Source organism: Triturus cristatus, chromosome 3_2 (assembly GCF_964204655.1).
Source record: "Triturus cristatus chromosome 3_2, aTriCri1.1, whole genome shotgun sequence".
Lineage (NCBI taxonomy): Eukaryota > Metazoa > Chordata > Amphibia > Caudata > Salamandridae > Triturus > Triturus cristatus.
In genome coordinates this window covers 698,913,068-698,939,378 of record NC_140584.1, presented here as the reverse complement: position 1 = coordinate 698,939,378, position 26,311 = coordinate 698,913,068, and the positions used below count along the sequence as shown (strand labels likewise).

The 26,311-nt window shown below is 44.6% G+C and overlaps 1 protein-coding gene across 1 annotated transcript in view; it reads right to left on the bottom strand.

The window, feature by feature from the left end:
- The window catches only part of STK17B (serine/threonine kinase 17b), a 132,013-nt gene extending 105,922 nt beyond the window's left edge, over positions 1-26,091 (bottom strand). Inside the window, exons 1-3 of the mRNA XM_085648763.1 lie at positions 25,849-26,091; positions 6,264-6,416; positions 1,267-1,479 (exon numbers count right to left, since the gene is read on the bottom strand). Coding sequence (XP_085504889.1) covers positions 1,267-1,479; positions 6,264-6,385 — 335 coding nt within the window. The 5' untranslated portion in view covers positions 6,386-6,416; positions 25,849-26,091. The remainder of the gene's footprint in view (positions 1-1,266; positions 1,480-6,263; positions 6,417-25,848) is intronic.
- Between the last annotated feature and the right edge of the window lie 220 nt (positions 26,092-26,311).

Here is a 26,311-nt window from a genome sequence, read left to right as displayed (position 1 = left end):
GAAAACACGTTGTGTACACCAGCCACGGAAATTATTTCAACGAGTGCCCATGGGAGAGGGCCATTGGATCGAAAGGCCGGCAAGTGAGGATTTCGCTGTCTTCAATCCTCGAATTGTTGGCGCGTTTCTAGCCAGTGCGAAGTCATGGTTTCACCCTAATTCACGAAAAAATTAACCACGTGGAACTGTGGTTGGTGCCATGTGGCGATTCGTAATACATTTATGATTGATGCACACTTCTTGGGGCTGTAGGGAAAAAATAAACTATTCACAAAAGAAACCACTAGGTGGCAGAACGAAACCGCGTTGTGTGCTAATCTACACAAGATTAACTGGGGAAAAAAATCAAACAACATTGCATGGCAAACCCGCAGGCTAAAGCCAGCCCCTGAGGAAGACTTCTCTCACGGACCACGAAGCCATATCATAATTACAATGTAAGGTTGTAGAAGAAACACAATGTCAATCACATGCGTGGGTTCAAAAGAACCGCACATGAACTCAAATAAGGGAGCATTTGGTTCTCAAGAACCCTGCATGTTGGCTCAACTTACTTTCTTTTTTGTTCAATTTACGGGAGGGTAATGTGTCGCTATGGAGCAGCACACTAGTACTCTCCATGTACACGGTTTATCCAGGGGCAATCAATCAGTCTAGAAGGATGGCGGAGCTTTAACTTATCTTTTACTTCATACGCTTACTGGCTTCTGAAATGCTGCGCGTTTTCAGCAAAGTATAGTGCATCACTGTTATAAACAAGGCTAATAATAACAGCGCAATCCCCTTTTTTGTAGGGGCTCATGGCGCAAAATAGATACAATCCACCCACTGATGTAAATGACAAAACCGTTCTGGAAAAAAAAAAAAAAAACATGGGGCACTGACGGGCCAAATAGTCAAACACTGCTTGGAGAGTTTCGACAGAAAATGAAGGGCACCAAACGCAGGAAACTATCAGAAAGACCAAAACTATAAACTCAGGACGAAAAGATCTGAACGTTTCAGTTGAGGAAAGATCCAGAACCAGAATTTGTCCTGGAGGCTGACCAGCAAAGCAGGGGTGGGTGTTGTAATAAGGTAACTACTTAGCTGTGGGTGTCAGTGTTCAATATTCTGTAACAGATGTGGATCACAGTGGGCAGACACCATCCTGCACAGCTAGAGCATGGTTCAAGACAGAGAATTCAAGAGGGAATCTTTCTATGTTTGGAGCCTGTACATTCTGCAGTCAACTAGATATTTTCTTATTAAAACACACACACTTACTATTCAAGTACTAAGATGATTTCATTAGTAGATTCATAAATTTCATAGAGATCAGCAATTCTTGAACTCGGCTTTGCCAACTCGAGAACCGCAATTTCATGGATAATCTCCGCTCTGCAATCTTGACCTCTTCTTCTCTTCTTTAAAAATTTTGCTGCATATTCCCGCCCACTACATTTTTCAAAGCACTTTCGAACTACTGCAAATTTTCCTCTGCAGAAAGAGAAAGTAGAAATTCAAGATTGAAGAAACGATAGACAAACTGTACTTTTCATACAACGAAAGAAGGGTAACAGAGTAATAAATATTAATTATTATTTATATAATGCAAACCATACAGTGAATTCCCTCTTTTACTAATTTTAATCAACATTTGAAAAATAAAAGGTGGACTAAGCCCCAACAAATTTAAATTCCTTTACACTGAAGAATATGTTAAAGGGAATAACATTCACAGAACTATTGCTAGAGGTCATTAATGGACACACCAGTCACTGGGTGCAAGGCTCACAAGATGGACATGGCGATAAATGGGAGTGCACACAAATCCACCCACCATACAATTGTGATAGAAGAAGACGTTATTTATCTTAGGTATTGCTCTTTCTGGTGAAGTGCCTTTCTAACCGAAAATTCCGCAACTTTTTAATACTCACAGGTGTCAGACTGGATCCAGACTCTACTCCAGCAATTTCTTTGCATGTCAGTAGATGGCATGGAGCGGCTCCTTGCCAGATTTGTGCCACCCCAAATGTAACATGGAGGCCCTTACATAGTCACCGAATAATTTTCTTTCGATCTGTCCCTGCAGTCAGACTCAGAGCCTTAGTAATTAGATTGGGCCAGTGTGCAGCTTTCTGACATGGCATTTTTTAAACATGAACTAGAAGAGCCTGGCACATCGCACCAGCGCAGTGTTTGCAGCCTTTGCTTTGGTAGAATAAGCGAGTAGGCCATCCTCAGCTAAGAGCTCTGATGGGTTTAAGTGATCAGCCTCTCTTCCTCTTTCAATGGATGAGGTGAAGAAAGCTGGCAGGTCAATGGACTGTCCTATGTAGGAAGGTGTGATAACCTTTGAGAAAAATGCTGCCTTAGTTCTGAACACTAGCTTGTCAGGGGAAAAGGTAGTAAAAGTTTGCTGGAAAGAATGTATGTAGTTCACTTACGCAATGAGCTGATGTGATCCCTACAAGGAACACCATCTTTAAGGTGAGTAATCTGAGATGGCAGCTATGCATGGATTCAAAGGTAGTGCACATAAGTAAAGCGAGAACCAGATAGGATACCATTGAGGAGTAAATGGTGTTGATGGGAACACCAGACAAAAAAAACTTCTCCCAGCGTCCCACATAGATTGTATTAGTCGAGGGACGCCTGGATGCCAAGAAGACACTCACTACTTCAGAAAGGAGATTAAAAGTTGTCAAGTGTCGACTCTCAATCTCCAAGTAGGGAGGTGTAGGTTGTGAACGCTTGGGTGCAGGATTCTGCCCTGCTACTATGACCAGAGGTCCTGCAGAAGGGGCATTCGGATTGAAGGGCAGATGCTCATGGCCAGAAGTTCTGGGTACCACACTCGCCAAGTCAGGAGCCGATAGGATGACTTGGGCCAGTCATTCCTGATCTTCTTCAGAACTTTGGGCAGAAGAGGTACAGGTGGAAAGGTGTACAGGAGTTACAAATTTCAATCCAAGTGAAAGGAGTCTTTCAGCAAGAACCACCTTGGTAATGCCAAATCTCGAAAGTTTGGACACTGCACATTCTTGGTGGTTGCGAAAAAGATCAAGCCTGGGTTCTCCCCAATTGTGGAAGATGCATTGTTCCACTTCTGAGTGCAGCTACCATTCATGATCCGCTAGACAGTGTTGGCTGAGTGTCTCCTCCTTGGCGTTTAAAGGTCCTGTCAGGTACTGTACGACCAGGGAAATGCCCTGATAATAACCATTTCTATAGGCACAAGGCCTCTTGGCACAGGACCCACGACCTTACTCTGCCCCGTTTGCTGTAGAACCACATGGCCATGGTATGGTCGTTGAGAGCCTGTACCCAGTCTTTGCAAACTTCTTTGACACCGGGATGGAATCCATCAGGTCCCCTTAATGCTGGACCTACTGAGACTTAAGATCCCACTGCACAGCCAACATGAGCCACCTGGCATTATTCACAAGCAGGATGCAGGAGGCCAAGAAGCATCAGAGCTGGTCTCACCGAGACCCAAGTGTTGGGTTGAAACATAGAAAATCATGGTCTGAATGTCTTGGACTCATTGAGGCGACAGACAAATTTAATTTCAGCAACCACGCATCAATGTACACACTAACTGATACTCCCAACCTCCGAAAGAGGACTACCAACAGCACTCGTAAGGCTGAAGGGGAGCCCTGAGAACTGAAAGTGCTCATGGCATACCTGAAACTGCAGGTAACGTCTCCGGGAAAGCAGGACAGGTGGTCAGACATCACAATGGTCCCAACTGAACCACCCAAGAAGTCGCTAGTCTCCAGGCCCAAGCGTATGACATATCTGGCAAAGCCCTGACCATCATGTAGGATTTGTTGGAGGTTAGTTCTAAGATCATCCAGGAGAGCTGGCAAAATTTCCACCACAATGTCCGACAACGAATGCAAACCGCATCCCAGGAGGGAGTTGGAGTTCACAGAGCGCAAGGAGAGGCTGGTGGAGTAATACGTTTGGAAACCATCTCCATGCATTTCGAGACTCTTTCTGGTAGGGTGGTTGGAAATGCTTTGTAGTTGAGCCAGTTGGTAGAGGCCCAGGCCACCAGACTTCCTGGTGTGGGGTGTTGTAGGAGGAAGGCTGGGTCTCCTGGGGCAGGCCTGTGTCTCCTGGCATCCGGCTATTAACTTGTGTACAAGATCCTGGCTTAGTCCAGGTGCAAAGCAGTGTGTCGGTTAAGGCATTGTTAAAAAGGCAGTTCTAATGAGTTATGCCCAGGATCAGGACCTCTGTTAGGATGTTTGTCTTGACCTCCGTAGTAGGTAGTTGTATGCCGAGGACCTCTGCTGCTCTCCAAATGACCATTGTGAAGGAGGATCATCAGATTTTTCTATTGATGAGCCAGGAGTAGGAGAATGAAGGCCACTGTCAGGAGAGGTATCCAGGCCATTGGCATCTTGAAGGTCCAAAAAGTGCCCTAAATCTGTGAATTATCATCATCAGCGTCAGTCGGTAAGTGTAAAGGCAGCCTCTTTAAATCTGAATATGATCAGGAGTGAGGAGATTCCAATTTCGATGGAGGTCACTGAGGATTTCCTGCCTTGTCCAAAAGGACTATTGGCTCCCCTGCCGGCATCATTGGTGTGGCATCAATGCTCAGGTTGAGGGTGTTGTGGCACTGTAACGGGTATCAGGCTTGATGCCAGCACCAGAATCAGGGCTGACCCCAGGATGTTTGGGGGAAGGGTCAAGGAGCACAGTCAGCAGGGGGGACAAATTTGTTTTGACACCTGTGGCTATTCACAAGTTAAGGAATCTGTAGCTTGAAGTATCTATTAGGACTCAGGACTATGGTTCGGCCCAGTGCTTAATTTGTAAATGAATAAGTGCTTGGGCCCAAAGCGTCGTTCAGAAACTCTTAGCCGGTGCTATTGAATGCTGTGAGAGCCAAATACCCAGGCTGCATAGGCTTGCTTCCACCTCACACCTCTTTAATCCACTAACAGACACTCCCTTACACTTTATCACACTCTGGCAGGTTCTTTTTTTAATCTCTTCGTCCTCCCATTGTCCTTGTTTTTACGCCTTTCTCTTCCTCCTGCTTTCCCCCTTTTGTGCTTTTTCTCTTTTGGTCTGGGACAAAGTCTGATAAGTAAAAATAAGTTCTGGCACCTAAAAAAGCCCTAGAAGACCGACGATATTGTGTTATTTTTTTCAACGAGACAAAGAGCTATTTATTATGTGCTACACCCAAGGGCACAGGGAAAAGGTTCATACGACTTAACAGCTGAACCCAACAAACCACAATTCTTAAAACAATTAAAATAATCTGTGATAGCTATTGACTCCAGAAAAAAGAGTTTAAAGAGTGAATTACTACTTGAAATACCAAAGAGATGAGCTGTCCAATTCCTCTCTTATGCTGAAAAGGTAAATATGCACATGTAGTCTGCCATGTTTACTTTGGCAAACTGGTTGTGAATAAAACACGTTTAGCAAGAAAGTCTCAAAGTACGTCGCCCTTAGTAGGCAAAAGAGCAAGTTTTGCCAAGTGCATTTTTTTTTAGTACAGTCACACTTTCACTACTAGATGACACATTGCCCTAATCTTTCTGTACCCAGAACCTATCAACCAGCACTTCTGAACTACACTAATGCATTCACTGGAGCATGTTAGGCGATGTGTTCATAATTTCATATCAAAGAAACAGTGAGAGGTTATCCCATAATCCACAGAGCTAACCTAAACAAAAGCCATCGTGTCACCGCAAGAAACTACTACTGTTATAATGTTTTCCTGTTTTACCGGTAAGTCACCTCAAAATTCCACCTGCCAACATGCAGAACTATATATGGTCCTAACTAGAAGAATCAAAGGCAATGCAAGCCAAGTAAAGTTATTTCTTGGTACGAGGCAGTAAACTATAAAATACTAGCAAAATCACAATTGATATCTGTGAACTGCAAGCCTACACTGCTACCTAAACATTCTGAAGACTTTAAAAACCATACCCCATTATCGTGTGTGGTTTAGAATTTCTCATATCACCTGAATGTTGCTGCTGATTATTTACATAATTTTCCACTCCCTCAATTTATACGGAGCAACTTAATCAGCAAATAAATAAATATATAAAGGAGCCAAGTACATTGGCCATAAAATTCTCCAAGTTACAAGCTGTGTGTGACTTTAATGGATCGATATATTTATAAACCAAAGAAAATCCACTGAATTGGGTCGGCGGGAGGAGACCTAAATTTAGCAATGGGATTTTCACTGCAGTGCCATATATACTCCTCCTGGCAGCAATATTTCTTACCTTCCTAATTCCTTATCAGAAACGGTGTACGCATTCTGAAAGTTTTCAGTCTTGATTGGAGTACGGATAGTGGTGGATAGAAAACCTGGAGGGACTCTGCTTTCAGACTTCCTTCGAGACATAGCGTTTTCAGCAGTAATTTGCTTATTTCACCTGACAAAGGAGCGAAACATTAGAGCCATTAAATTGCGTCACAGCTGAAATGATCAAATGTCTTCCGGTTTGGTGCAAGCACAAGCTTCATCAGAAAACAAACACTGGCAATGCCAACAGGTCTGGGTTAAATAAGACACCACATGCAAACACAGACTTGCAGCAAGAAGTTACCATACAATAAAACATTAAACAAGACAACCTTTGGCAGTGCTTGTAGTGGTGGTGTGGAAATGACCAGCTGTATTCGGAGCGATGAATAATGTGATGCAGCACAATTAATCTGAGAACTTTTTAAAAGTAAAATGTGGTGGTTTTATTTTCTGAGTCAGACGCAAGACCCACACTTCATTAAATATAGATGTAGAAGCAGGACTATAATGAAGACTGCATTAGTTCCCAGATCCTTCATTATATTAGACTGGAATGATGCCTTCATTAAAGTCCTGGGTGTATTTCTATGTGGTGGTACTGGCAGTGCAGGGATGCCTCTCAGTTCCTGCAAGTTGCCATTAACTGCTTCTTTCAATCAAGCAATCAATCAGGGTGTTTTAAGCGCGCTACTCACCCGTGAGGGTCTCAAGGCGCGGGGGTCACAGATCTGTACAGCAATAGAGCCAGGTCTTGAGGGTCTTACATGATGGCACCAAAGTGCTCCTACAGCTGGATTTAAACTTGCTCCTCCCACTTTTCACAATCTTGAAGCCACATACTCCATTCAGGTCCAGGATCTGTTACTCATGCAAAAAGGAAATACAGGACTGGGGAAGGGGTGAGTGTTGGCTTCAGCTTAGGTCTATAGCAGTACACATGGGGCCCATATTAAGAGGCATGAGGGACAAAACCATAGAAACGGCTAATTTAACCCAACACAGGGCGTTGTGGGCCTTTGTTACAGTTTAGGTTTTCTGAATAGTTAATTGTTTTGAGACTGTGCACCTCTGCTTATGAATGCAAATTTACCAGACTCCAAAACCACGCTGCTATGTTTAGAGCTACTGAAGTTGTAAAACATATTGTACCTCCTTTATAGGACGAATAACTTGCAATACATATATTGTGCCAAACTACTCTGACATACCAGTCTGCAACATCTGTGACTACATAAAGGGAGCTGCATGCTTTTAGTGTGGCTTATGAATCAAACCAGAAGGCTCTTCTCATCCGGATACGTGCCCGAAGAGTACCCTAATCCACCCAGAAGGAGGCTACACAGGCATTTGGGACATGGACGGGTGGTGGCAGTTATTAGAGGGAGTCACAGGCCTTTTACTTGAACATCGGAAATCAGGAATCTACAGACCCTCTGCATTAAGTTCTAATTGACTGGACGATGCCCCTTTCCCATATGTATATGTGGTTGAGTGGTGACATGCCATGGATGTGTTGTATGTTGTTTTAAATTGCAAAGGTTACGTGGGGGTGGTACCCTCCATGTGGACTGTCTCTACAAAATGCCTTTAAAGACGGTACACCTTGTTACCCTTCTTTCACAGTCTCTATACTGTCTCTGGGAGGACTAATAAGAATCCACATTCAGCCCCTGTTGAACCAGAATCCTGTCAGAGATTCGAAGTGTGCAGATTGCCGGTTCTGAATAGAGAAGAGCGTAATCTTGCTTTGGACTTCTAACCCATTACCCATTGATTGAGACCCGGTAAGCCAGCTCTGGGTTTCTCTTTGTCCGGCACTATGAACTATGTGGGAACCAGAGAGACCCACATCGTAAGGCTTCACTTCCAACTGACTTGCTTATTTAATATCATCTTTGAAGAAAAAAGTCTAGTTCTTGAAAAATGAAGTTGGACTTACACATGCTGCCTTAAAAAAATTACCAAGGATTTGTTTAGAAGATTTTCCTGGTTGAAACATGCAAGTCTTTTACAAAACTCGGATACAAAGAATAGATCATAACATTTATAAAAATACTTTTCAGATTTTCGTTCCTGGTCATGCAAATTAAAAGATTTGAGAAAGGTTTGTTGTTTTTCACAGCAAACATGGAAATCTTCAGCTCAGGTTCGATGCCAGGTCTGGTGGCTTAGTAGATTCAATACGCCCACTGTAGACACCTGTGTTCAACCTCATGGTTACAGGTTCAAATCCCAGCGGGTCCCTCAGCCTTTTCATCCTTCGAGGTCGATAAAATCAATCAATAAAGGATATTGTAAGCGCACTAATCACCCGTGAGGGTCTCAAGGGGCTGGGGGGAGGGGTCCACAGATCTGTTTAGCCGCAGAGCCAGGTCTTAAGGGACTTCCTGAAGATGTTCAACGAGTACCATTACATGGGGAACAATAAACATCTGTTATTCAGCGCCAAGATCCCCTTGGGTGTACGTGCGCTTTACAATTACACGTTATGTTAATGGCTGCCTGCCGATTTTGTAATTAGGATAGAGGCCACTCACTGCCCATGCTCTTAATTGGTTGCTATGCATACGCAGTAGTCTTTGTGCTAAATCAGAAGAATGTAACTGTAGTGACACTCAGATACGAAGTGATTTTGACAAATTCATGGAAGCTGCCAACAAACTATCACCAATAGCATGACTGACTCACAGATGTGTTATCAACTGTTCAACAGATGCAAAATATTTGGGACTGCCTTATTTCTTGCTGACAAGCCGCTCAGAATAAAACACTACAATTTACTACCTTCTTCTTTTTCAGTCGGCGGCGATCTGCAAAATTACTGCTCAACCAAGAAATCTTCATTCAGGTTTCGAAGTTGAAAATTCCATTACAGACTCTTATTCTGCATCAACCATATTAAAATTCTCCTGGGTGAAAAGCAATTGAATCACAACGTTTAGGCTTCCCCACAACTGGAGAAGCAAAATGCCCCAGCTTAAATTATCCCAACAATCCGATGAACATATAGCGTAGATCACATCATATACGATGTATTAAGAATGTATTTTAGAAGAGCCATGTGGATAGCAAAGGCACGAAGCCTCAATTTACAACACACACTCACGGATGCAGAGGTCACCAGTAACAATCTAACTGGCACGCCGCATAAATAATCAGCAGAGTGATCCCACAACAGCCTCTAACAAAATGCGCCAGTTTCAAAAGGTTTCATTACAGATCAATGTAGAAGGATATGGACTATAAAATACTATTCTTTTTATAAGCATACACTGTAAAATTTGAACATGAATAGGTTTAACAGAATGAATATTCATAGTTTACAGATTTAATATTTAATACAATTGAGAGGATTATGGTTTGCCACTACAGAGTACTCTTTGAGCAACACCATAATATATTAGAAAGAAATGTCACTTTATTCAGGAAAATGAAATAAAGAAAAATTTAAATGGCTAATGACATTTTCTGCTAATACAACTAATAATTTACACTGAAGTGACAGCAATAGCATAACTAACAGGGTGGTGGGTGGGGATGTGACAGTTTAAATTATCAGCATATACGATGTGACAATGCTCTAAGAATTGCTTGTAGGTTCATACAGTTTTCTTTTGGTGCGACATGGTGTAGCAGTTACACTGAAAACTGCCCAATTTATCCCACTAAAGTTAAACACTTGATCTGTTTCCTAGGGGTGTTAAACAACAGGCACTGGCAGCTAGGAACGTGAGCCGATTGATATTAACTCTGTCTTTCTCCCACTTAGGCTAAAACTTCAAACCCTTGAAAAGATACTCAGAGTACACAACTTAGCCATTGTAAAGGGAATTGATGACACCTGTAGAGTTAATCACAGGGGCGATTGACAATTTTCTTATTCTCCAGTAGACACAGATCAAACTCAAGGCTCAATTACTTATTCACAATTATCATATTCAAACACATATATAAGAAACTAGTTGCTTGCCTGTAACTCCAGTGTTAGTATCTTTCATAGGTACATACACATGCGTGGCTCATTCCCTATTGCCAGGCTGTAAATCCAATGACTTTAAATAGCCAGTATTACAATGGCCATAAGCCCAACAACAGAGTTTGTTTGGTAGCACATCCACCTCATTTGACACAACCCAAACTTCAACCAAAGCGGTGGAACCGATGATCTCTCTACTTCCCTAAAGGCTACTAAAGCTCAGATGTCAGAGTGAATTATATTTATAATAGAAAGTGAGCCTCTGACCAGGGAGGGACGTGTGTAAAACGATGAAGGACAACACAGGAGAATTTGAGTTGCAGCAAACTCATTTTTTTCTCCAGAATTGGATTGTTCAAAGATTCACATACCTGAATGAGAATAACAAGCAGGGCGTTGAATTTTAATGAAGTGTAAAGCAGGTCACTCTTACTGAAACTGGTTGTGCAGAACTGCTTAAACCATCGAAGAGTCAGCTGCTGCATTAACATCTATAAAGTAGTGCTTGGTGAAAGTATGTGTGGCTGTCACGGTCATGCCCCTTGTGCAATGCGCCCTCGCTTCTACTTGAAATGGGCACTTTGCTTTAGTGTGACAAAAAGGGATACAAATTGACAGTCGACAAGCAATTTCCTTTTTGAACAATGAACGCCTCTGTCTGGGTTCCCAAAAGAAACTGCATCTACGGACATCCAGCGAATGCCAAGATATTTCTTGATGTGTATGGATTGGAGAGAAAAAAAGAATGCAAAATTACAGGTTCATGTAAGTTACAGTCCGATGGGAACATGGGCATGAATTTTAGGTTAGTGCATAAAATGACAATGACCGTCTTTCATAAATCAAGGCTATCATATTTTTTTTAATGATGAATGCTTGCAACTCGGTAACACTTGAAGCTGAAGTGGGTGGTAGCAACAGCTCAGTCTTCCATGAAATGTATGAGCCATGTGGATAGGTTCAAAGGCAAGAAGCATTAATTTACCAAGCAATGTATTTAACTCCCATGGCTCCTCACAGGGGGTAACCCCTAAAAAAGGTCTGTATTGAATTATTTGATTAATATTTGCGAGAATAATGGTGAAGTCCACTTTTCTTCTGAATCTAAACAAGGCAGCAAAATGAACTGTTACTGAAGAGCATCTGAGGCCATCCTTTGCCATATCTACCAAGTACGGCAACATGTAATGGAGCTGCACTGAGATATTGTCCCAGCCATTTGGATTTACACCTTATACAGAAACACTTCCACAGATACCCTCTCGACCCCCTCTTCACAACAGGGAACTCCATCACTTTCAGCCACACCACCAAACTCCCATGGACAGGCCACCGATGTGTCCATTTCAGCTTCAGAACACCCACCATCCACAGACAACAGCACCTGTTCCCACGAAGAAACTGGACCAAAATCACCGACGACCAGCTCACCTCCTCACTCAGCAACTCCACCCCAACCATTGCAGAAGACGACGATGCCAACACCGCAGACCGAACTCTGCACAGATGGATCTCCGACAACACCATAGCCCCCCTCAAGAAAAACAACAACACTCACACCAAGAAAGCCAGATAATTTACCACCGAACTTGGAAAGTCCAGACGCACGTGCCACCGCCTCGAAAAGGCCTGGAGGAACTTCAAATCCACAGAGGCCCACAACGACTTCAGAGCCGCTACCAAATCATCAGAAAAACGAGAAAAAAAGCAATTGAAGACAGAATCTCCACGCAGGTGCACAACAGCAAAGAACTCTTCAGCATCATCAAGGAGTTCGCCCAATGCACCAGCGAGTCTACTGACATCCCTCCCTCACAAGATCTCTGCAACAAACTCAGCACCTTCTTCCACCTCAAAATCAAGAACATTTACGACAACTTCGACGAAGACAACCAACACACTGAGCCCGCACCAGCCACCCCATATCCCCTGAAGCCAACGATTGACAACTGGACAGCCCTCAAACCGAAGACACTGAAGTAAATCCACTCCGGGGCCTCCACGGACCCCTGCTCCCACCACATCTTCAACAGAGCTGCCAACACCATCACACCCATGCTCTGCCACACCATCAACCGCTCCCTGACGAACATCTCGTTCCCCGACGACCGGAAACACGCCGAGATCAGCCCCCTCCTGAAGAAGCCCTCGATGGACCCCACCGACCTCAAGAACTAAAGACCCATCTCCCTGCTCCCGTTCCAGTCATTGAGAAAGCCGTCAACAGCCAACTCGCCACCTTCATCGAAGAGCACAACATCCTTGCCTCCTCCCAAACAGGATTCAGAAAAAACCACAGCATGGAAACCACCCTCATCGCTGCAACAGACGACATCCGCTCCCTACTGGACAAAGGAGAAACAGTAGCACTCATCCTCCTCGACCTCTCAGCGGCGTTCGACACAATCTCTCAACGCACCCTAATACGCAGACTCCATGACGCAGGGATCCAGGACAAGGCCCTCGATTGGATCCACTACTTCTGCACCGGCAGAACGCAGCGGGTCCGACTTCCCCCTTTCCTCTCGGACCCTACACCCACCACCTGCGGAGTTCCCCAGACCCATGCTTTCAACGTCTACATGGCTCCGCTTGCCCTCATCGTCAGAACCTACGGACTCAACATTGTGTCATACGCAGACGACACCCAACTCATCCTCTCCTTATCCAACGAACCCAACACCGCCAGACACAACTTTCAAGAAGGCATGGAAGCCGTTGCCTGATGGATGAAAAGCAGCTGCCTACAACTCAACACCGACAAAACAGATGTACTCATCATGGGCCCAAACTCCGACGCCTGGAACGACACCTGGTGGCCCCCTGCCCTCGGAAGCCCACCAACCTCCGCGGACCACGCACGCAACCTTGGATTCATCCTGACTCAATGTTCAAAATGGAATGCCAGATCAACTCCGTCGCATCCTCCTGCTTCCACACTCTCCGCCTCCTACGTAAGAACTTCAAATGGATCCCCCCTCGAGCACAGAAAGTCCGTCACTCACGCCCTCGTCACCAGCATACTCAACTACGGCAACGCACTCTATGCCGGAACATACAAAAACCTCACCCGCAAGCTACAAAACATCCAGAACGCCGCCGCAAGACTGGTCCTCAACCTGCCAAGACACTGCTACATCTCTCAGCACCTGCGCACACTCCACTGGCTCCCCATCGAGGCTAGAATCACCTTCAAGATTCTCCCCCATGCACAGAAGGCCCTCCACGACACTGGACCAGCATACCTTAACAGCTGACTCAAATTCCATGCACCCCAAAGGACTCTGATCAGCCCAGCTCTCCTATGCCGCAGTCCCCCGCACCAGAAAGACCAGATCGGGAGGCCGTTCCTTCTCCTTCCTCGCAGCCAGAGCCTGGAACGCCCTTCCGCTCTATCTCAGACAGACAACATTGCTCCCCATCTTCGCGAGAAACCTCAGAACCTGGCTCTTCGACAGACTCCCTACTTGATGGACTGGAACCTGCACACCTCCATTCCACCACTCCCCTACCTCTCCCCTCCCCCCCCCCCCCCAAGAGTCTGGAGACCCTCACGGTTGAGTTGTCGCACTTAACAAACACCCGATTGATTGACTTAGCCTTATAAATCTTCGTATTAGTCAATGGTCATGCCAGAGCCAATATCCATCTACAATGAGCTGAGATGCCCAAATCTCAGTAGTCAAAAACCAAGCTGTCAGATTAAGTGATTAGTGGTGGAGGATCTCTCTGCTGTGTCTGGAGAAGAGTGTGGGAAGGTTCTTGATTTTAACTGGTGGACATGCAAACAATCTCAACAGGCCACTGTACCCATGATGGGCAATCAGGATACAGTGGTCTTCTTTGGCCTACCTTAGCACCCTGGGAATAAGTACACAGTGGAAAGGCGTAAGCGATGATGTTTGACAAGGTCATCGAAAAGGCATTGCCCTCAGATCCCAGTGGCCAATACCGGTTGGCCTAGTATCGGAATTTCTTGTTCTTTAGTGTGGCAAACAGGTCTAGCTCTAGGTGGCCCCATTTCAGAAACACATGTTGCATTTGATCTTCATGCAGCTTCCACTCTTGGCACTCAGAGGGATGTCTGAGTAAATTTCCTTGGTTCTAAAAGGTCTCCTGAGAGCTGCCCGACAACAATATCCAGTCTGTTCACTAGGGCCCAATCCGAAAACATTTGTGCCTCTTCCGACAGAGTCGTTTGCCTACCTGATTTGTGATGTAGTACACTGAGGTTGTGCTTTCTGTTCTGATCAAAACAGGTTTGCCCGCAAGTCTTGACAGGAATACTTGCAGATCTAGCCTGATGGCTCTCAGTTCAAAGACAAGACATTTATGTGAAGTTCCTACTCCGTTTTTGATCAGAGGCTTTCTTAAGGAAAATTCATGCATGTGAACCCCCTGCCTACCATCGAGGCACCTGTTGTCATTGTTATCCTTTCTGTTGTGTGTTGGAACAAGACCCCACCACTGAGATTTGTTTGATATCCCCAGCACAACAAGGCTTGTTTGAGTCATCTAGAATCCTGATCTATTTCATTCCAAGATCCTGCTGCCTATTTACATTATTATCCTTTTCCAAGCAGGAGCAAGAAAATGAATTATTCGCCCCTCTGGGAGGAACTGGATTAGAGGAGGAGTGGAGTATTTGTTGCTTGGCTCATTTTTTTGGTTAATCTGTCAGCATGATTGAGCAGCACCCTTCCTCTTCCTTGACTTCTTACAGCCTGGCATTGGTCTTGGAGGAGCATTCTTGATTATATTTGGTCTCTCTAGGAGGTGAGGGGGAAATGTGGTCATCCTTAACCTCTGTACTGAGTGAAACCTCCTGTGTGTGCCTGGAGCCACAAAGGAAGCAGATGGGAGTGTTTACTCTAAGGCTACTAGAGAGCGAGCAGTGTCTGTTTTAATGTTCTGCAATGCATTATCAACATGTTTGCCTAACATGGTCTGTCCCTCGAAAGGCATGTCCAGGGTCTTGGTCTAAGTTTCTGATTGTAGGCAGTGTCTTTGCAGGACTGCCACTCTGGCAAGCTGGCAGAAGCCATTATTTGACACATTCATTGCTTTATCAATGATAACAGTTGAGGCAATAGCCCATCCTTTAAAATAGCCTTATTTAATTCTCTATTGTCCTCTGGTATGAGAATAGTGATGTTGCGCCAAATCTGGTATTTGCTACTTTGATCGCTGATGCTGCCATCTAACTGACTCTGCGACCAAGATTATCTATAAAACCATCATCTCTATCAGGAGAAGCTGAAGCTGGAATTAAGATTTTATTTGATTATCTCCAAGTTTCTGTCACAATAACAGAAGCTGGTTTGGGATGTCAAGTTAGGCACGTCGGTGCAGACTCTGGGATTTTGCAATTTTTCCCCAGACTGCTTGTGCCGTAGCAGTTGTCTACACAAGTTTTTTTGTCGATTTCTTTTTATTGAAAACACTTGTAATAAATATAAAGATTAATTGTCAATTAACAGTTTAAGCATATAGAATATAATTTTCACATAAAACAGTGAAAATGTGAAATTTACATAAGGTATCTTATACGATTATAGAGAAGGTACTAAAAATGAATAAGATATAGTAAATTAATAAGTATACATATTTCAATATGGAAGTATAATTGAGAAAATTATAAATATAAAGATATAGAAAAAAGGGTAAAGCACTGAACGATATAAGTGAGATTGTTAGGGAATGACATGAAAATAGAAGGAAAAAGGAAATTAAGCTAAAAGGAAAAATAAACATAGAAATACGTAGGCAAAAAGACTAAAGCTTAAGTAAGTAGAGGAATACATAGGTGAATATTAACGTAAGTACAAGTATACAAGGAAGTAAAAGTACATACGTTTTAAGACCTTTTCAGCCAAAAGCAAAGCTCAGAGTGGATGTAGCTGTCTTTCTGGGATGCTCTTTAAAAGTTATCCCAGAATCTCTGCTGTCCCACATATTACACTAAAGCCTAAACTTTTTCGCCACTCATAAAGCATGTTTATATTGTCTGGTGGAGAGTCTGGTTGTCGAGGCAACTTGTCACCCTCCTTAAGCAGAACAGTCCTTCCATTCTTTATCTTGGTATCAAACAACATTTTATTGACCCTCTTCCATAACTTCATCTTACTCCTCTCCTAGCTTCAAATTCTGATCAATGTCTGAAGTACCTTGTTCTCCCATGGCCCCAAGCATTGGTGGGACAGGACGTGTAGTTGAAGCTGAAGTTGGGAAGGCATGTAAAGCAGCCATTACTATTTGCCTCTATGAAATCAAAGGTTTCCTCCCAAATGTATAGATCCACAATTAATAATATCCCACACACACTGGAAAAACGAAGCAGAGTCCTCCTGGGGTGATTTGAAGGACTGACTGGGAGGAGGTCATGCGATAACTCAGGAATTTGAAGACCTGTTGCATTCATCTCTTATAGGAAGACCAAATTTGCTGCATGATTTTTTTTTTTTTTGCTTTATCACTGTAGGCATTCTGAAACCCAAAATCAAAATGACATGGTTTAAATGTACTCAAGACACTGGGTACCAGTAATGAAGAGTTTTACATTTCCATTCCAGTACATCAAAGGAGTTGTAAATAGCACACAGATTACTAAGATGCCAGAGAAGGGGTTTGCTACCAGAGTTTTAGAACTAGCCTGCTTTGCTGGATGTGAAGGAGTAGGAGGTTGGGTTTACTGTAATTTGGTAGGTAATCCGTTACCACACAGAATATCTGGGAAGCTCTGTATCCGATCACAACCCCTTGTTGCTGTGTTTTCGCCTTCTACCAGAGCCCACGTTGACTCCCAAATGGTGATTGGATCCTGCCCTTCTAGAGGACAGCCTGTTTCGTGCGTCGTTGCAAACAGCTATTATACAATACTTTCAATTCAATCTGGGCACGGCCACCTCCAGGGCAATAGAATTGGAAGCCTTTAAGATGGTAGGACAGTGTATGGGCCAGAAAGTTGGGATACGGAGCGAAATTCTGGGGGAAATTGTTAGCTTGGAGACTCAACTACAGGAAGGGAAAGCCCGTTTAATCACGGATGAGGATGCCCAGGATGTGTTTAGGGACATTAGACAAAAATATGATGAAACTCTAGAACGATTGAAAGGATGCGATACACAGGAATACCATGGACAGGTGCATATGGAGGGAGGTAGAGCGAGCAGACTGCTCGCCTGGCTGATCCAGCCTGAACACAGGAGAATCCCTATCTACCAGATACAACTAACAGCAGGGGAATCACACACCACCCCCCGAGATATAAATGATGCATTCCGATCCTACTATTCCCAATTGTATTGTGAACCTCGGCCGCAACATCGAGAGACCATAACAAACTACTTTGCACCCCTTCCCTGGACGGTAATATCACCCGGCCATCGTGAGACCCGGGGGGGGGGGGGGGGGGGGGAGGGGGACAGGTTACCGAAATGAAGATTAGGGAAGCACTAAAGGAAACGGCCTGAGGGAAAACTCCTGGCCCTGATGGGTTGCCGGTGGAGCTTTATTCCACGTATGCCCAGATCCTGGAACCAAACTTAGTGGAACTGTAGACAGAAGCCTGGGGCAATAAGGAACTGCCTTCCTCGACCAGGGGCGCGCTAATTGAGCATTTCCCCAAAAACAAAAATCACACCCCCAAGTGTCTGACTTCCACCCACTCTTGATGCTGAATGCAGATTTCAAAATCCTGAGTAAGATCCTGGCCAAAAACAAAAATCACACCCCCAAGTGTCTGACTTCCACCCACTCTTGATGCTGAATGCAGATTTCAAAATCCTGAGTAAGATCCTGGCCTCACGTCTACAGCCACAGTCTACACCCTAATTCACACGTAACATGGGACTTTGATCTGTACAGGTTGCTATGCTCGGGGATGTTATATAATTGTTCGTACTTTTTAAAAACCTGCAATTTGGTAGGTAAGGGATGGTATGGACTTGTTTGGTTGAGAGCAGGAGTTACTCTGCAGTGTGGGAAGCAGGTCATTCTTCTATGTGTGTGCCCTACCAACTCTTTCCACTTTGAGGAGATGCTAGGGTAACTGTAGTGGTAAGTGTACTGTGCATTAAGCAGAATTTCTACATTGATAGCTTTCGTTTTGGAACAGACTGAAAGAGTTGCACCTTCTCCTCTCAGTTGACCTTCTCCCGTGGCTCAGACAAAGGGCAGGAGTAGGACTCACCTAATCGGAGCACCCCATGCACAGAAAGGAGCAGCCAACAGCAGTTGATAAGTGATGCTCTGCACCTTCATAGAGGAAGAGCTGTGGAGGACAACACACCAATGATGGAACACAACTTCCAACTCCACCATCAAAGGCACCCTCGCCTACAGACCACCCCAGGACCATGCACCGGCCTTGGTGACGCCATCACAGACTTCATCGCTCCACTCGCCATTGAGTCCGAGCACTACATTTTCATCATAGACCTCAACTTTCACCTGGATGACCCCACAGACACCAACTCCACCAACCTGCTGGAATGAATAGACAACATCGGCCTTACCCAACTGGTTGCAGATTCCACACACAAAGTGGGACACACACTGGAAGATCTATACATCCAGAAACAGAGTCAAATACAGCCATGCCATAGAAATCACCAGGACTGACTACTCCATTGCCCACTTCTCCATCGTGGATCACAGCATACAGCCACCAACACCCACTTCCGCAGACAGAACAAAGTGACACAGACCCAATGGATGGACACCCTGGAACAAGCAGTCCAGAAATTCAACACCTGGATCACTAATGCTGGCGACTGAGTAGCCCCATTAAACCAGTCAGAACCCACAGATCCACCAAACGAGCCAGCTGGTAAACACCCGAACTCTGTACAATGAATCACAGCTGCAAACAACTGGAGCAAAAATGGCGCTCCAGCATAGACACTACAGACCAAGCAACATTCAAGTCAGTCCTCGATGAATACCCCCAAATCAAAGACGCAAAAAAGTATGCCCTTTCAAACTGCATTGAGGCAAGCGCCAACCACCCCAAGGAACTCTTCCCCATCGTCAGTGAATTCTCCTGCCCCACAAACACCGAGAACACGATTCTCCTCTCACAGGGGCTATGCAATGCTTTAACGACAAGATACCCATCATCTACAGGAACTAGCTTTCGGTTATGCTTTGCCGCTCAAGCCTAACCAGCGAGCAGCGATGTACAGCTTTCTGATACCCTGCCGGGTCATGGTGTCGCTTTATAAAACGAATCAAATAGATAAATAATAAACAACGAACCACAACCCACAGACCTCCCCAGCTTCCTCACTCCAGCGGATGCCCCCCTGACCAGCACCTCACCGCATGAACACAACTCACCACACTGGACACCACAGCAATCATTAACTCCTTCCACTCCTGAGCACTCACGGACAACTGCCCCCACCGCCTCTTCAACCTAGAAAGCAACGAGCTCAGCCTCAAACTCACCACCATCCTCAATGCATCTATCACCACTGCCACGTTTCCTGATGCAAGGAAATGCACAGAAGTCCGATCCCTCCTCAAGAATCCCTCCAACAGGCCAAGTGAACTGCCGTCCTATCTTGCTGCTCTCCTTCTCTGCCAAAGTCTTGGAAAAGGTAAAACAACTGGCAGCTCATCAAACATCTGGAGAGAAACAACCTGGTAGACGCATTCCCAATCGGGTTTCCGCACCAACCACAGCATTGAGAGAGCCCTGATCACCGCCATGGATGGCATCTGCACCCTACTCGAAAGGGGAGAATCGACGGCCCTGATCCTCCACTACCTCTCTGCAGCCTTCGACACCATATCCCACCACGAGAATGGACCAGATTGGGATCAAGGAAGATGCATTCAAGTGGATCACATTACTCAGAGGACGAACACAGAGAATCAACCTACCTCCCTTCCACTCGGAACCCACAAGCACCATCTGCGGCATCCCTGAAAGTTCATCCCTGAGCTCCACTCTCCTCAACACCTACATGATGCCTCTAGCTTACATCGTAAGAACTACGTTCTCAGAATCACGTCCTAAGCTGATGATACCCAGCTCATCTTCTCGCTCTCAGCAGACCCCACCAAAGCGCAACTTCCACAACTGCATGAAGAATGTTGCACAGTGGATGAAGGACAACGGTCTGAAACGTAACACTGACCAGACCAAAGTGCTGATTATTGGCAACCAAACCTCCCTCTAGAACGAAACAAGGTGGCCCGCCAAACTTGGACCTACTCTCACACTGACAGACCACAGCAGCAAACTCAGCATCATCCTGGACAGTAAACTCACCATGAAGCGACAGACACAATGTCCACTGCCTGCTTCCACACTCTCCGATTGCTCCGAAGAATCTTCAAACGGCTCCCCATCAGCATGGGAAAAACAGTTAACAAGTCCTAATCTCCAGCCGGCTGAACTATAGCAACGTACTGTATGCACGAATCGTCACCGAACTCATGGAAAGACTGCAGATGATACAGAGCTCAGCAGCCAGACTGATCCTCAACCTGCCCAAGCAGACCCACATCACTCAACACCTGAGAAACCTCCATGACCAAGGACCAGTGTACATGAACCACAGCCTGAACTTCCATCAGCCATCTAGAAACCTCTGCTTCCCGCGGCCTCGCACAGACAACGCACATCTGCCATAACCTCAGCAGAGGCAGCTCCTTCTCCCTCCTCACCACCAACGCCTGGAACGCCCTTTCCCTCTGACCATCACCCTCACTGACCGACTTCAGGAAGATGATTAAGACCTGGCTCTTTGAATAAGCCCAGCAACCCAGCACCTGAATACCCTCACGGGTGATAAGCTGCGCTTTACAAGTAGTGATTGATTGAGTACATGGCCAGGCCGCTCCATAAATAATACACTGGAATGGTTTCTGACACTTGGCTATCACTGAGAAGTTATTTGGTTTGCATAGGTGCAAACGAACTACACCACGCAGCCAACTTTGCTCCAAAACTCTGTAGAAGCCAACGTAAAAGCTTCCAAAGCCACTAACAAGAACAAGCATTTGCAATGCAATAGGTCTCACATTTACGCAAGCTTGAGCTATTACCATTGCAAATAACAATGCCTTTTTGTTTTAAAAACTTAAATAAAGGGCATTGTCTTTACAATACCAATAGCTTAAACTCAAGTAACTGCGAGACCTATTGCATTGCAAATGCTTGTTATCACCTAGCTGGCGTCCTTTTGGCAGCCAAGTGCCAATGCAGGCACCCTTGCACCATAGTGCAAGGGTGCCTCCTTTGCATGCAGGATTGTTTTTGTGCAGGAAGGTACCCCTTCTTGCAAAAAAACAATCCACTGAGGCATTGTCCTCTTGCAGCACACATAGAAGGTGTTTAGAAAAATATCAGAGAAAAGAATATTGTGTGGACAAAATATCACGCCAAGAATATATCAAGGACAAAAATATTGGGAAGGTATGTTTCTATAGGTAAGCAAAGTTTTACTATATAATGTACCTTGATGATATATATATATATATATATATATATATATATATATATATATATATATATATATATATATATTCACAGTATGTAGCCATGGAGTTAAGAAAAATTGATCTATGCTTACCTAATCGCACTTACCTTCTCGATATTTTGGCCCTCGATATTTTTGACCTGATATTCTGCCCACACAATATTTTTGGTTCCGATATTCAGTCAGTGATCTCACATAGAAAGGGGAAGCAACGAGTAGAAATAAACATATTTCTCCTCATTTTGCCTCCCCAGGGAAGGTGTAGCATCTTGACGCATTCCCAGGTTTACCAGTTCTGGTAAATCCATGGAAGTGGTGTGGAAACACACGTGCAACGCCCATGGAAAACCGCTCAAGGCAGAATAACGAACGCAGCAATTTACACTGTGTTGTGTTACTCCAGATTTATGAAGCCGCTCAGGGCCACACAAAGTGGTCTTGCGTGGATACATAAATTGCATTTGCGGTAAGCGTCAAACATGTACCACATTGCGTGGTGCAAAAGTGACGCAAATCCCCTCATAAATATGACCCTAGACCTACAAATAAAGAACATGCAGAATTTAGAAAACTCGAATATCCAAACTGTATATGCATAGCACTTATTGCTAGCATTTTACTCACTTCCAACGTGTTGCAGACAGCGGGACCGTGGTACAGAGGGTTGAAGTCATTTTTTTCAAGATCACATCATTTATTTAAACCGGGAGGCGAGGTTTGAAATCTAAGGCTCTCTGGTGAATGTTAACAATTCGCAGGCAGAGTAAATCGTCTCATTTTCCGAGCTTCAAACGGTTCTATTCTTCTTAGAATTGTAATGGAATTTTAGGAAATTGTCTGTGGTTGTGGTGTCTGCCATTTCTTTGAATGCTATACTGGGTGTTCCTGAACATCTGATTTTCGGCAAAGGAGGTGGGGCGGGACTGTGAGAAAGTCATTGAACCGCCTCGAAGTCCCAGATGCCCCGTGTCGTTGCCGGGAAGGCCTCGTCCAGACGTTTCCCGAGGGCAGCTCTGCCTATCACACCTCCAGTGCTGCTATAACTCACTGTCTGCCGTGGCTGTAGCAGCGTCTGACTGCTGAGTCATGCGCTCTGTGCCTCCTGGGAGCATTTTAGACTTTTCATTGGCTTTATATAGCGCTAACATGGCTTCTTTGGCGAACCGAGGAGCTAATTTCTTTCAAGGGTCTGACAGTGTGTAGTAACAACACGCGACGTGTCGAAGGGCCTTTAACCACAGTAAAGGAAGAAACTGCAAAAAGGATAGCAGAAGCTAGAAAATACAAATATTCCCTGTAAGGATTGAATGATGTGATGCAGACCCCTCATTCAAGAACGCTTTTTTCCTTCTAAAGAGGCTTTGCAGTGATGCGAGACAGCTTATCGGGAACTGCTTTTCTTTGCTGGTATCAGCGAACAGTTCCCTTCCTGTGGCATTGTCAACTGGTGCTCGCGCCTCTCGGCATTCAAAAGAGGCGGCAGTGCTGGAGCAGGATTTTCTGATGAAAATCTATTGGGTTTTTAAGCTCTGGTTTGTCTATTTGTCATAATTAAAACTACTAATTATTAAATTATTAATTATTTGTTTTGTGTATATGTTTAAACTTACCAATGTACTAATGAGAAGAAAACCAACACGAGGGAATGCTTTCGTATTGCTATTTAATAAATGTGCACGTTTTATTAAATAAATGTTGCTGAGTGCTGTTTATTTTAAAGCACGAAACGCTTTTTGAATTAATGCTTTTTTGTGTTGCAAAAGCTAGATAATTACATACACATAAGGGTATTAGTGGGGTTAACTCTGTTTAATCACTATGCTGTGGTAACGTTGTTTTTGTCTCTTTTAATTAAGATGGTCCAATTTTGGCTTAGCGTAAAATGTCCGCCGTTTGCAGCCTGGCCTCGAGTGAAAGATTTGTGATGAGAGGGCCTTGCTGAATATGGTTGAATCATCTGACCACAGTCTTCGCTTGGTTAAAACTTTCCGTGAGGACAGTAGCAGTGCTGGGCAAGTCTCCAAGAAATGTTTGAATAACCTTGGAGGACAAAGGAGCCATAAAGAATGAACTGAATGGACTCTGAAGTCATCGTGTTAGCACTGAGGAAATGTGGATGTTAAAGGATACAATGTTTTTAGTTCCTGTTCTGTCTTTTTATTTTTGTGATTTTTTCTGAGCGGAGATTTTCCAAATGTAGCGATGCTACATCCTTTCCTGCTCGCTCTGCTCAGCGGTTCGGCGGACGTGTAGAACATTTAATGTTTCTTTAATATTGCAAGTTTCATTATAAATATTGTTAGCCTAGAGAGGGTGGGAGGCCACTTTGCCATTTTCTTCCCAAACCTGCGTTGGTGAGGATCGATGCTGTGAGGACGGTGACTCGGGAGACTTCTACTGAGAGACTTGTCCTGATGACCCATTCTGACATTTAGCTAGAATAGGTAATTATGAGAAAATGATTTATTCTGATTAATTTCTTTTGACAAATTTTTAGATAAAGAATCATAATTTTAAATACGGTGTTGGTGATTATTTCTTGTCGATTATTGAGTACTTTTTCTGATTATTGTTGTATAGATTGTTTAGATTATGACAATTACAATAACTAGGTCTTATCGACCTCAGTGTAGATGTGGGGTGTTTAGGAGTTTTCTTTCCACAGGTTTAGTGCTGGTGGAGTATTTGAGTGTATGTTAGTGAATTGGGCCCTAGTGTATGGTGAGTGTATGTGCGTGTAACTGTGAAATTACTCTATCCGTGGAAGTAGGGAGATTTTGTACACCCCAATCTGCATCAGCAGATGCCGTCTGCCTCAGAGCAAGCGAGGATGTACGGGTAGTGCAACGCCTCCGAGCATACCACCTCATACATGTTCATCCCACCTTTAACACTGGAGCACTGCCTGGTCTCAGCGTCCCTAGAGTTACCAGACGGGGAACAGGGCACAGGGACAAGAAGCGATGAGTCCAGGATCACACAGTGCAGTGGTAGGCAGGCCAGACTGGATTACAAACCGTGTAAATTGAATGCACACTTGACAACGGAAGGTTTGACTTACACAATGCGTTGTTTTGTAATATTGATTTACTAGTGGAAATTCAGGTGTTATTTACACCAATGTTGTGAGCCAATCGCATTCACTTACAGAAACAAGCAAGAAGGGGGTGGCAAATGGTGTGCACTTTGATGTCCTCAGTGGCCGCGCGGCTCACTGAGGACATCAAAGCGAAAGTGATCAGGCAGTGCTTTTCAGGCTGCCAAATGGTGCGCGCGCCCGGCCGACGCACATGCACTGTATTTGGAGGCCTGAAAAGCCACTGTTTGCACTTCCAAAACTCGCTTACTATAAGTCTCGCCAGAGCAGCGCTAAAGCGCTGTCTCAGACGAGACCTAAAAAAGGGCAATACAAGGTTCACAGATCCAACAGAATCAACTAGGAAGCGCACCAGCACCATATACCTGAACAGCGCTTACTTTGTAAAAGAAAGAGTGCTGGTGTCCAAAGATCTGCTCATAGCCGATGAAATTAAACGTTGGCATGCCGAATATCAAGGTTGCCAGTCTTAAATCTTCCTCGTGTCTCTTTAATGCACTACCAGACATTTCCTATCCCTTTAACTCACTCTTGCAGGTTCCTGCTTTCTACCTTCGAGACGGGTTTGACATCGTTCTCTTTCCCGTATTTCCGATCTGTAAGACTTCCCAGGAACCAGTTGAGGTGACAGCTATGCGTATCTCGCTACTTAAAAAACATGGATGCACGTCTACACTGAACACAACAAGACTGTGAAAAAAAACAATTGAACTTTAAGCTCACCACTCTAAACGGGCGACTAGAGCGAACTTGAATGGCAGTTAATCAACTATACATTCTAACCTTTCACACTCCCCTCCTCCTATACGGAGAGATCAGGAGGGGTATTTGGCGAAGGCGACAGGCTTCACTACCCGCAGTGTTCCCCTGTATGCCTAATCCGTTAAACACAACACACAGCAATACAAGTTAAAACATGTCAATCATGCTTTAAAGGTCAGGCATATGGAAAGTATGGCATCACACTATGAAGGGCAGAGTAAACTCTACTCACCGAGAAGCGGCTTGAAACCGGCAGCTGAGGGGCGATTAAATTGCAGGAAGGGGCAACAGCGGGTCCGCTGGACTTCAGGGAGGAGAACCAACACATCCGCAGTCCTAAAGTATAGCTTCCTCCAGAGATATCCCCGCCCGGTCCCGGAAATACCACTAGGAGGCGGCGGCAGAAAACTCAGGGGAGGCGGAATCACACTGTTAGTTTTTGAAAATTGCACCACTCGGCACTCTGACTCTCACGAAATTACGTCACCAGGTCTGCAATCATCTCGAAGGCCGTCATCCCTCAGCCAATCACAGTGTTCGTAGCACCAAAGCATTCTGTAATTGGCCGCCATCACAGTCTAGTAGACAGAAACAACGGACTCTGAATCCTCAATCAATCCGGTGGAAACAACTAGCTTCTTGATTTCTTCATTGTCGCCATGCAATTCGTGGGGCGGCTACAGTCCTGTGCTCAC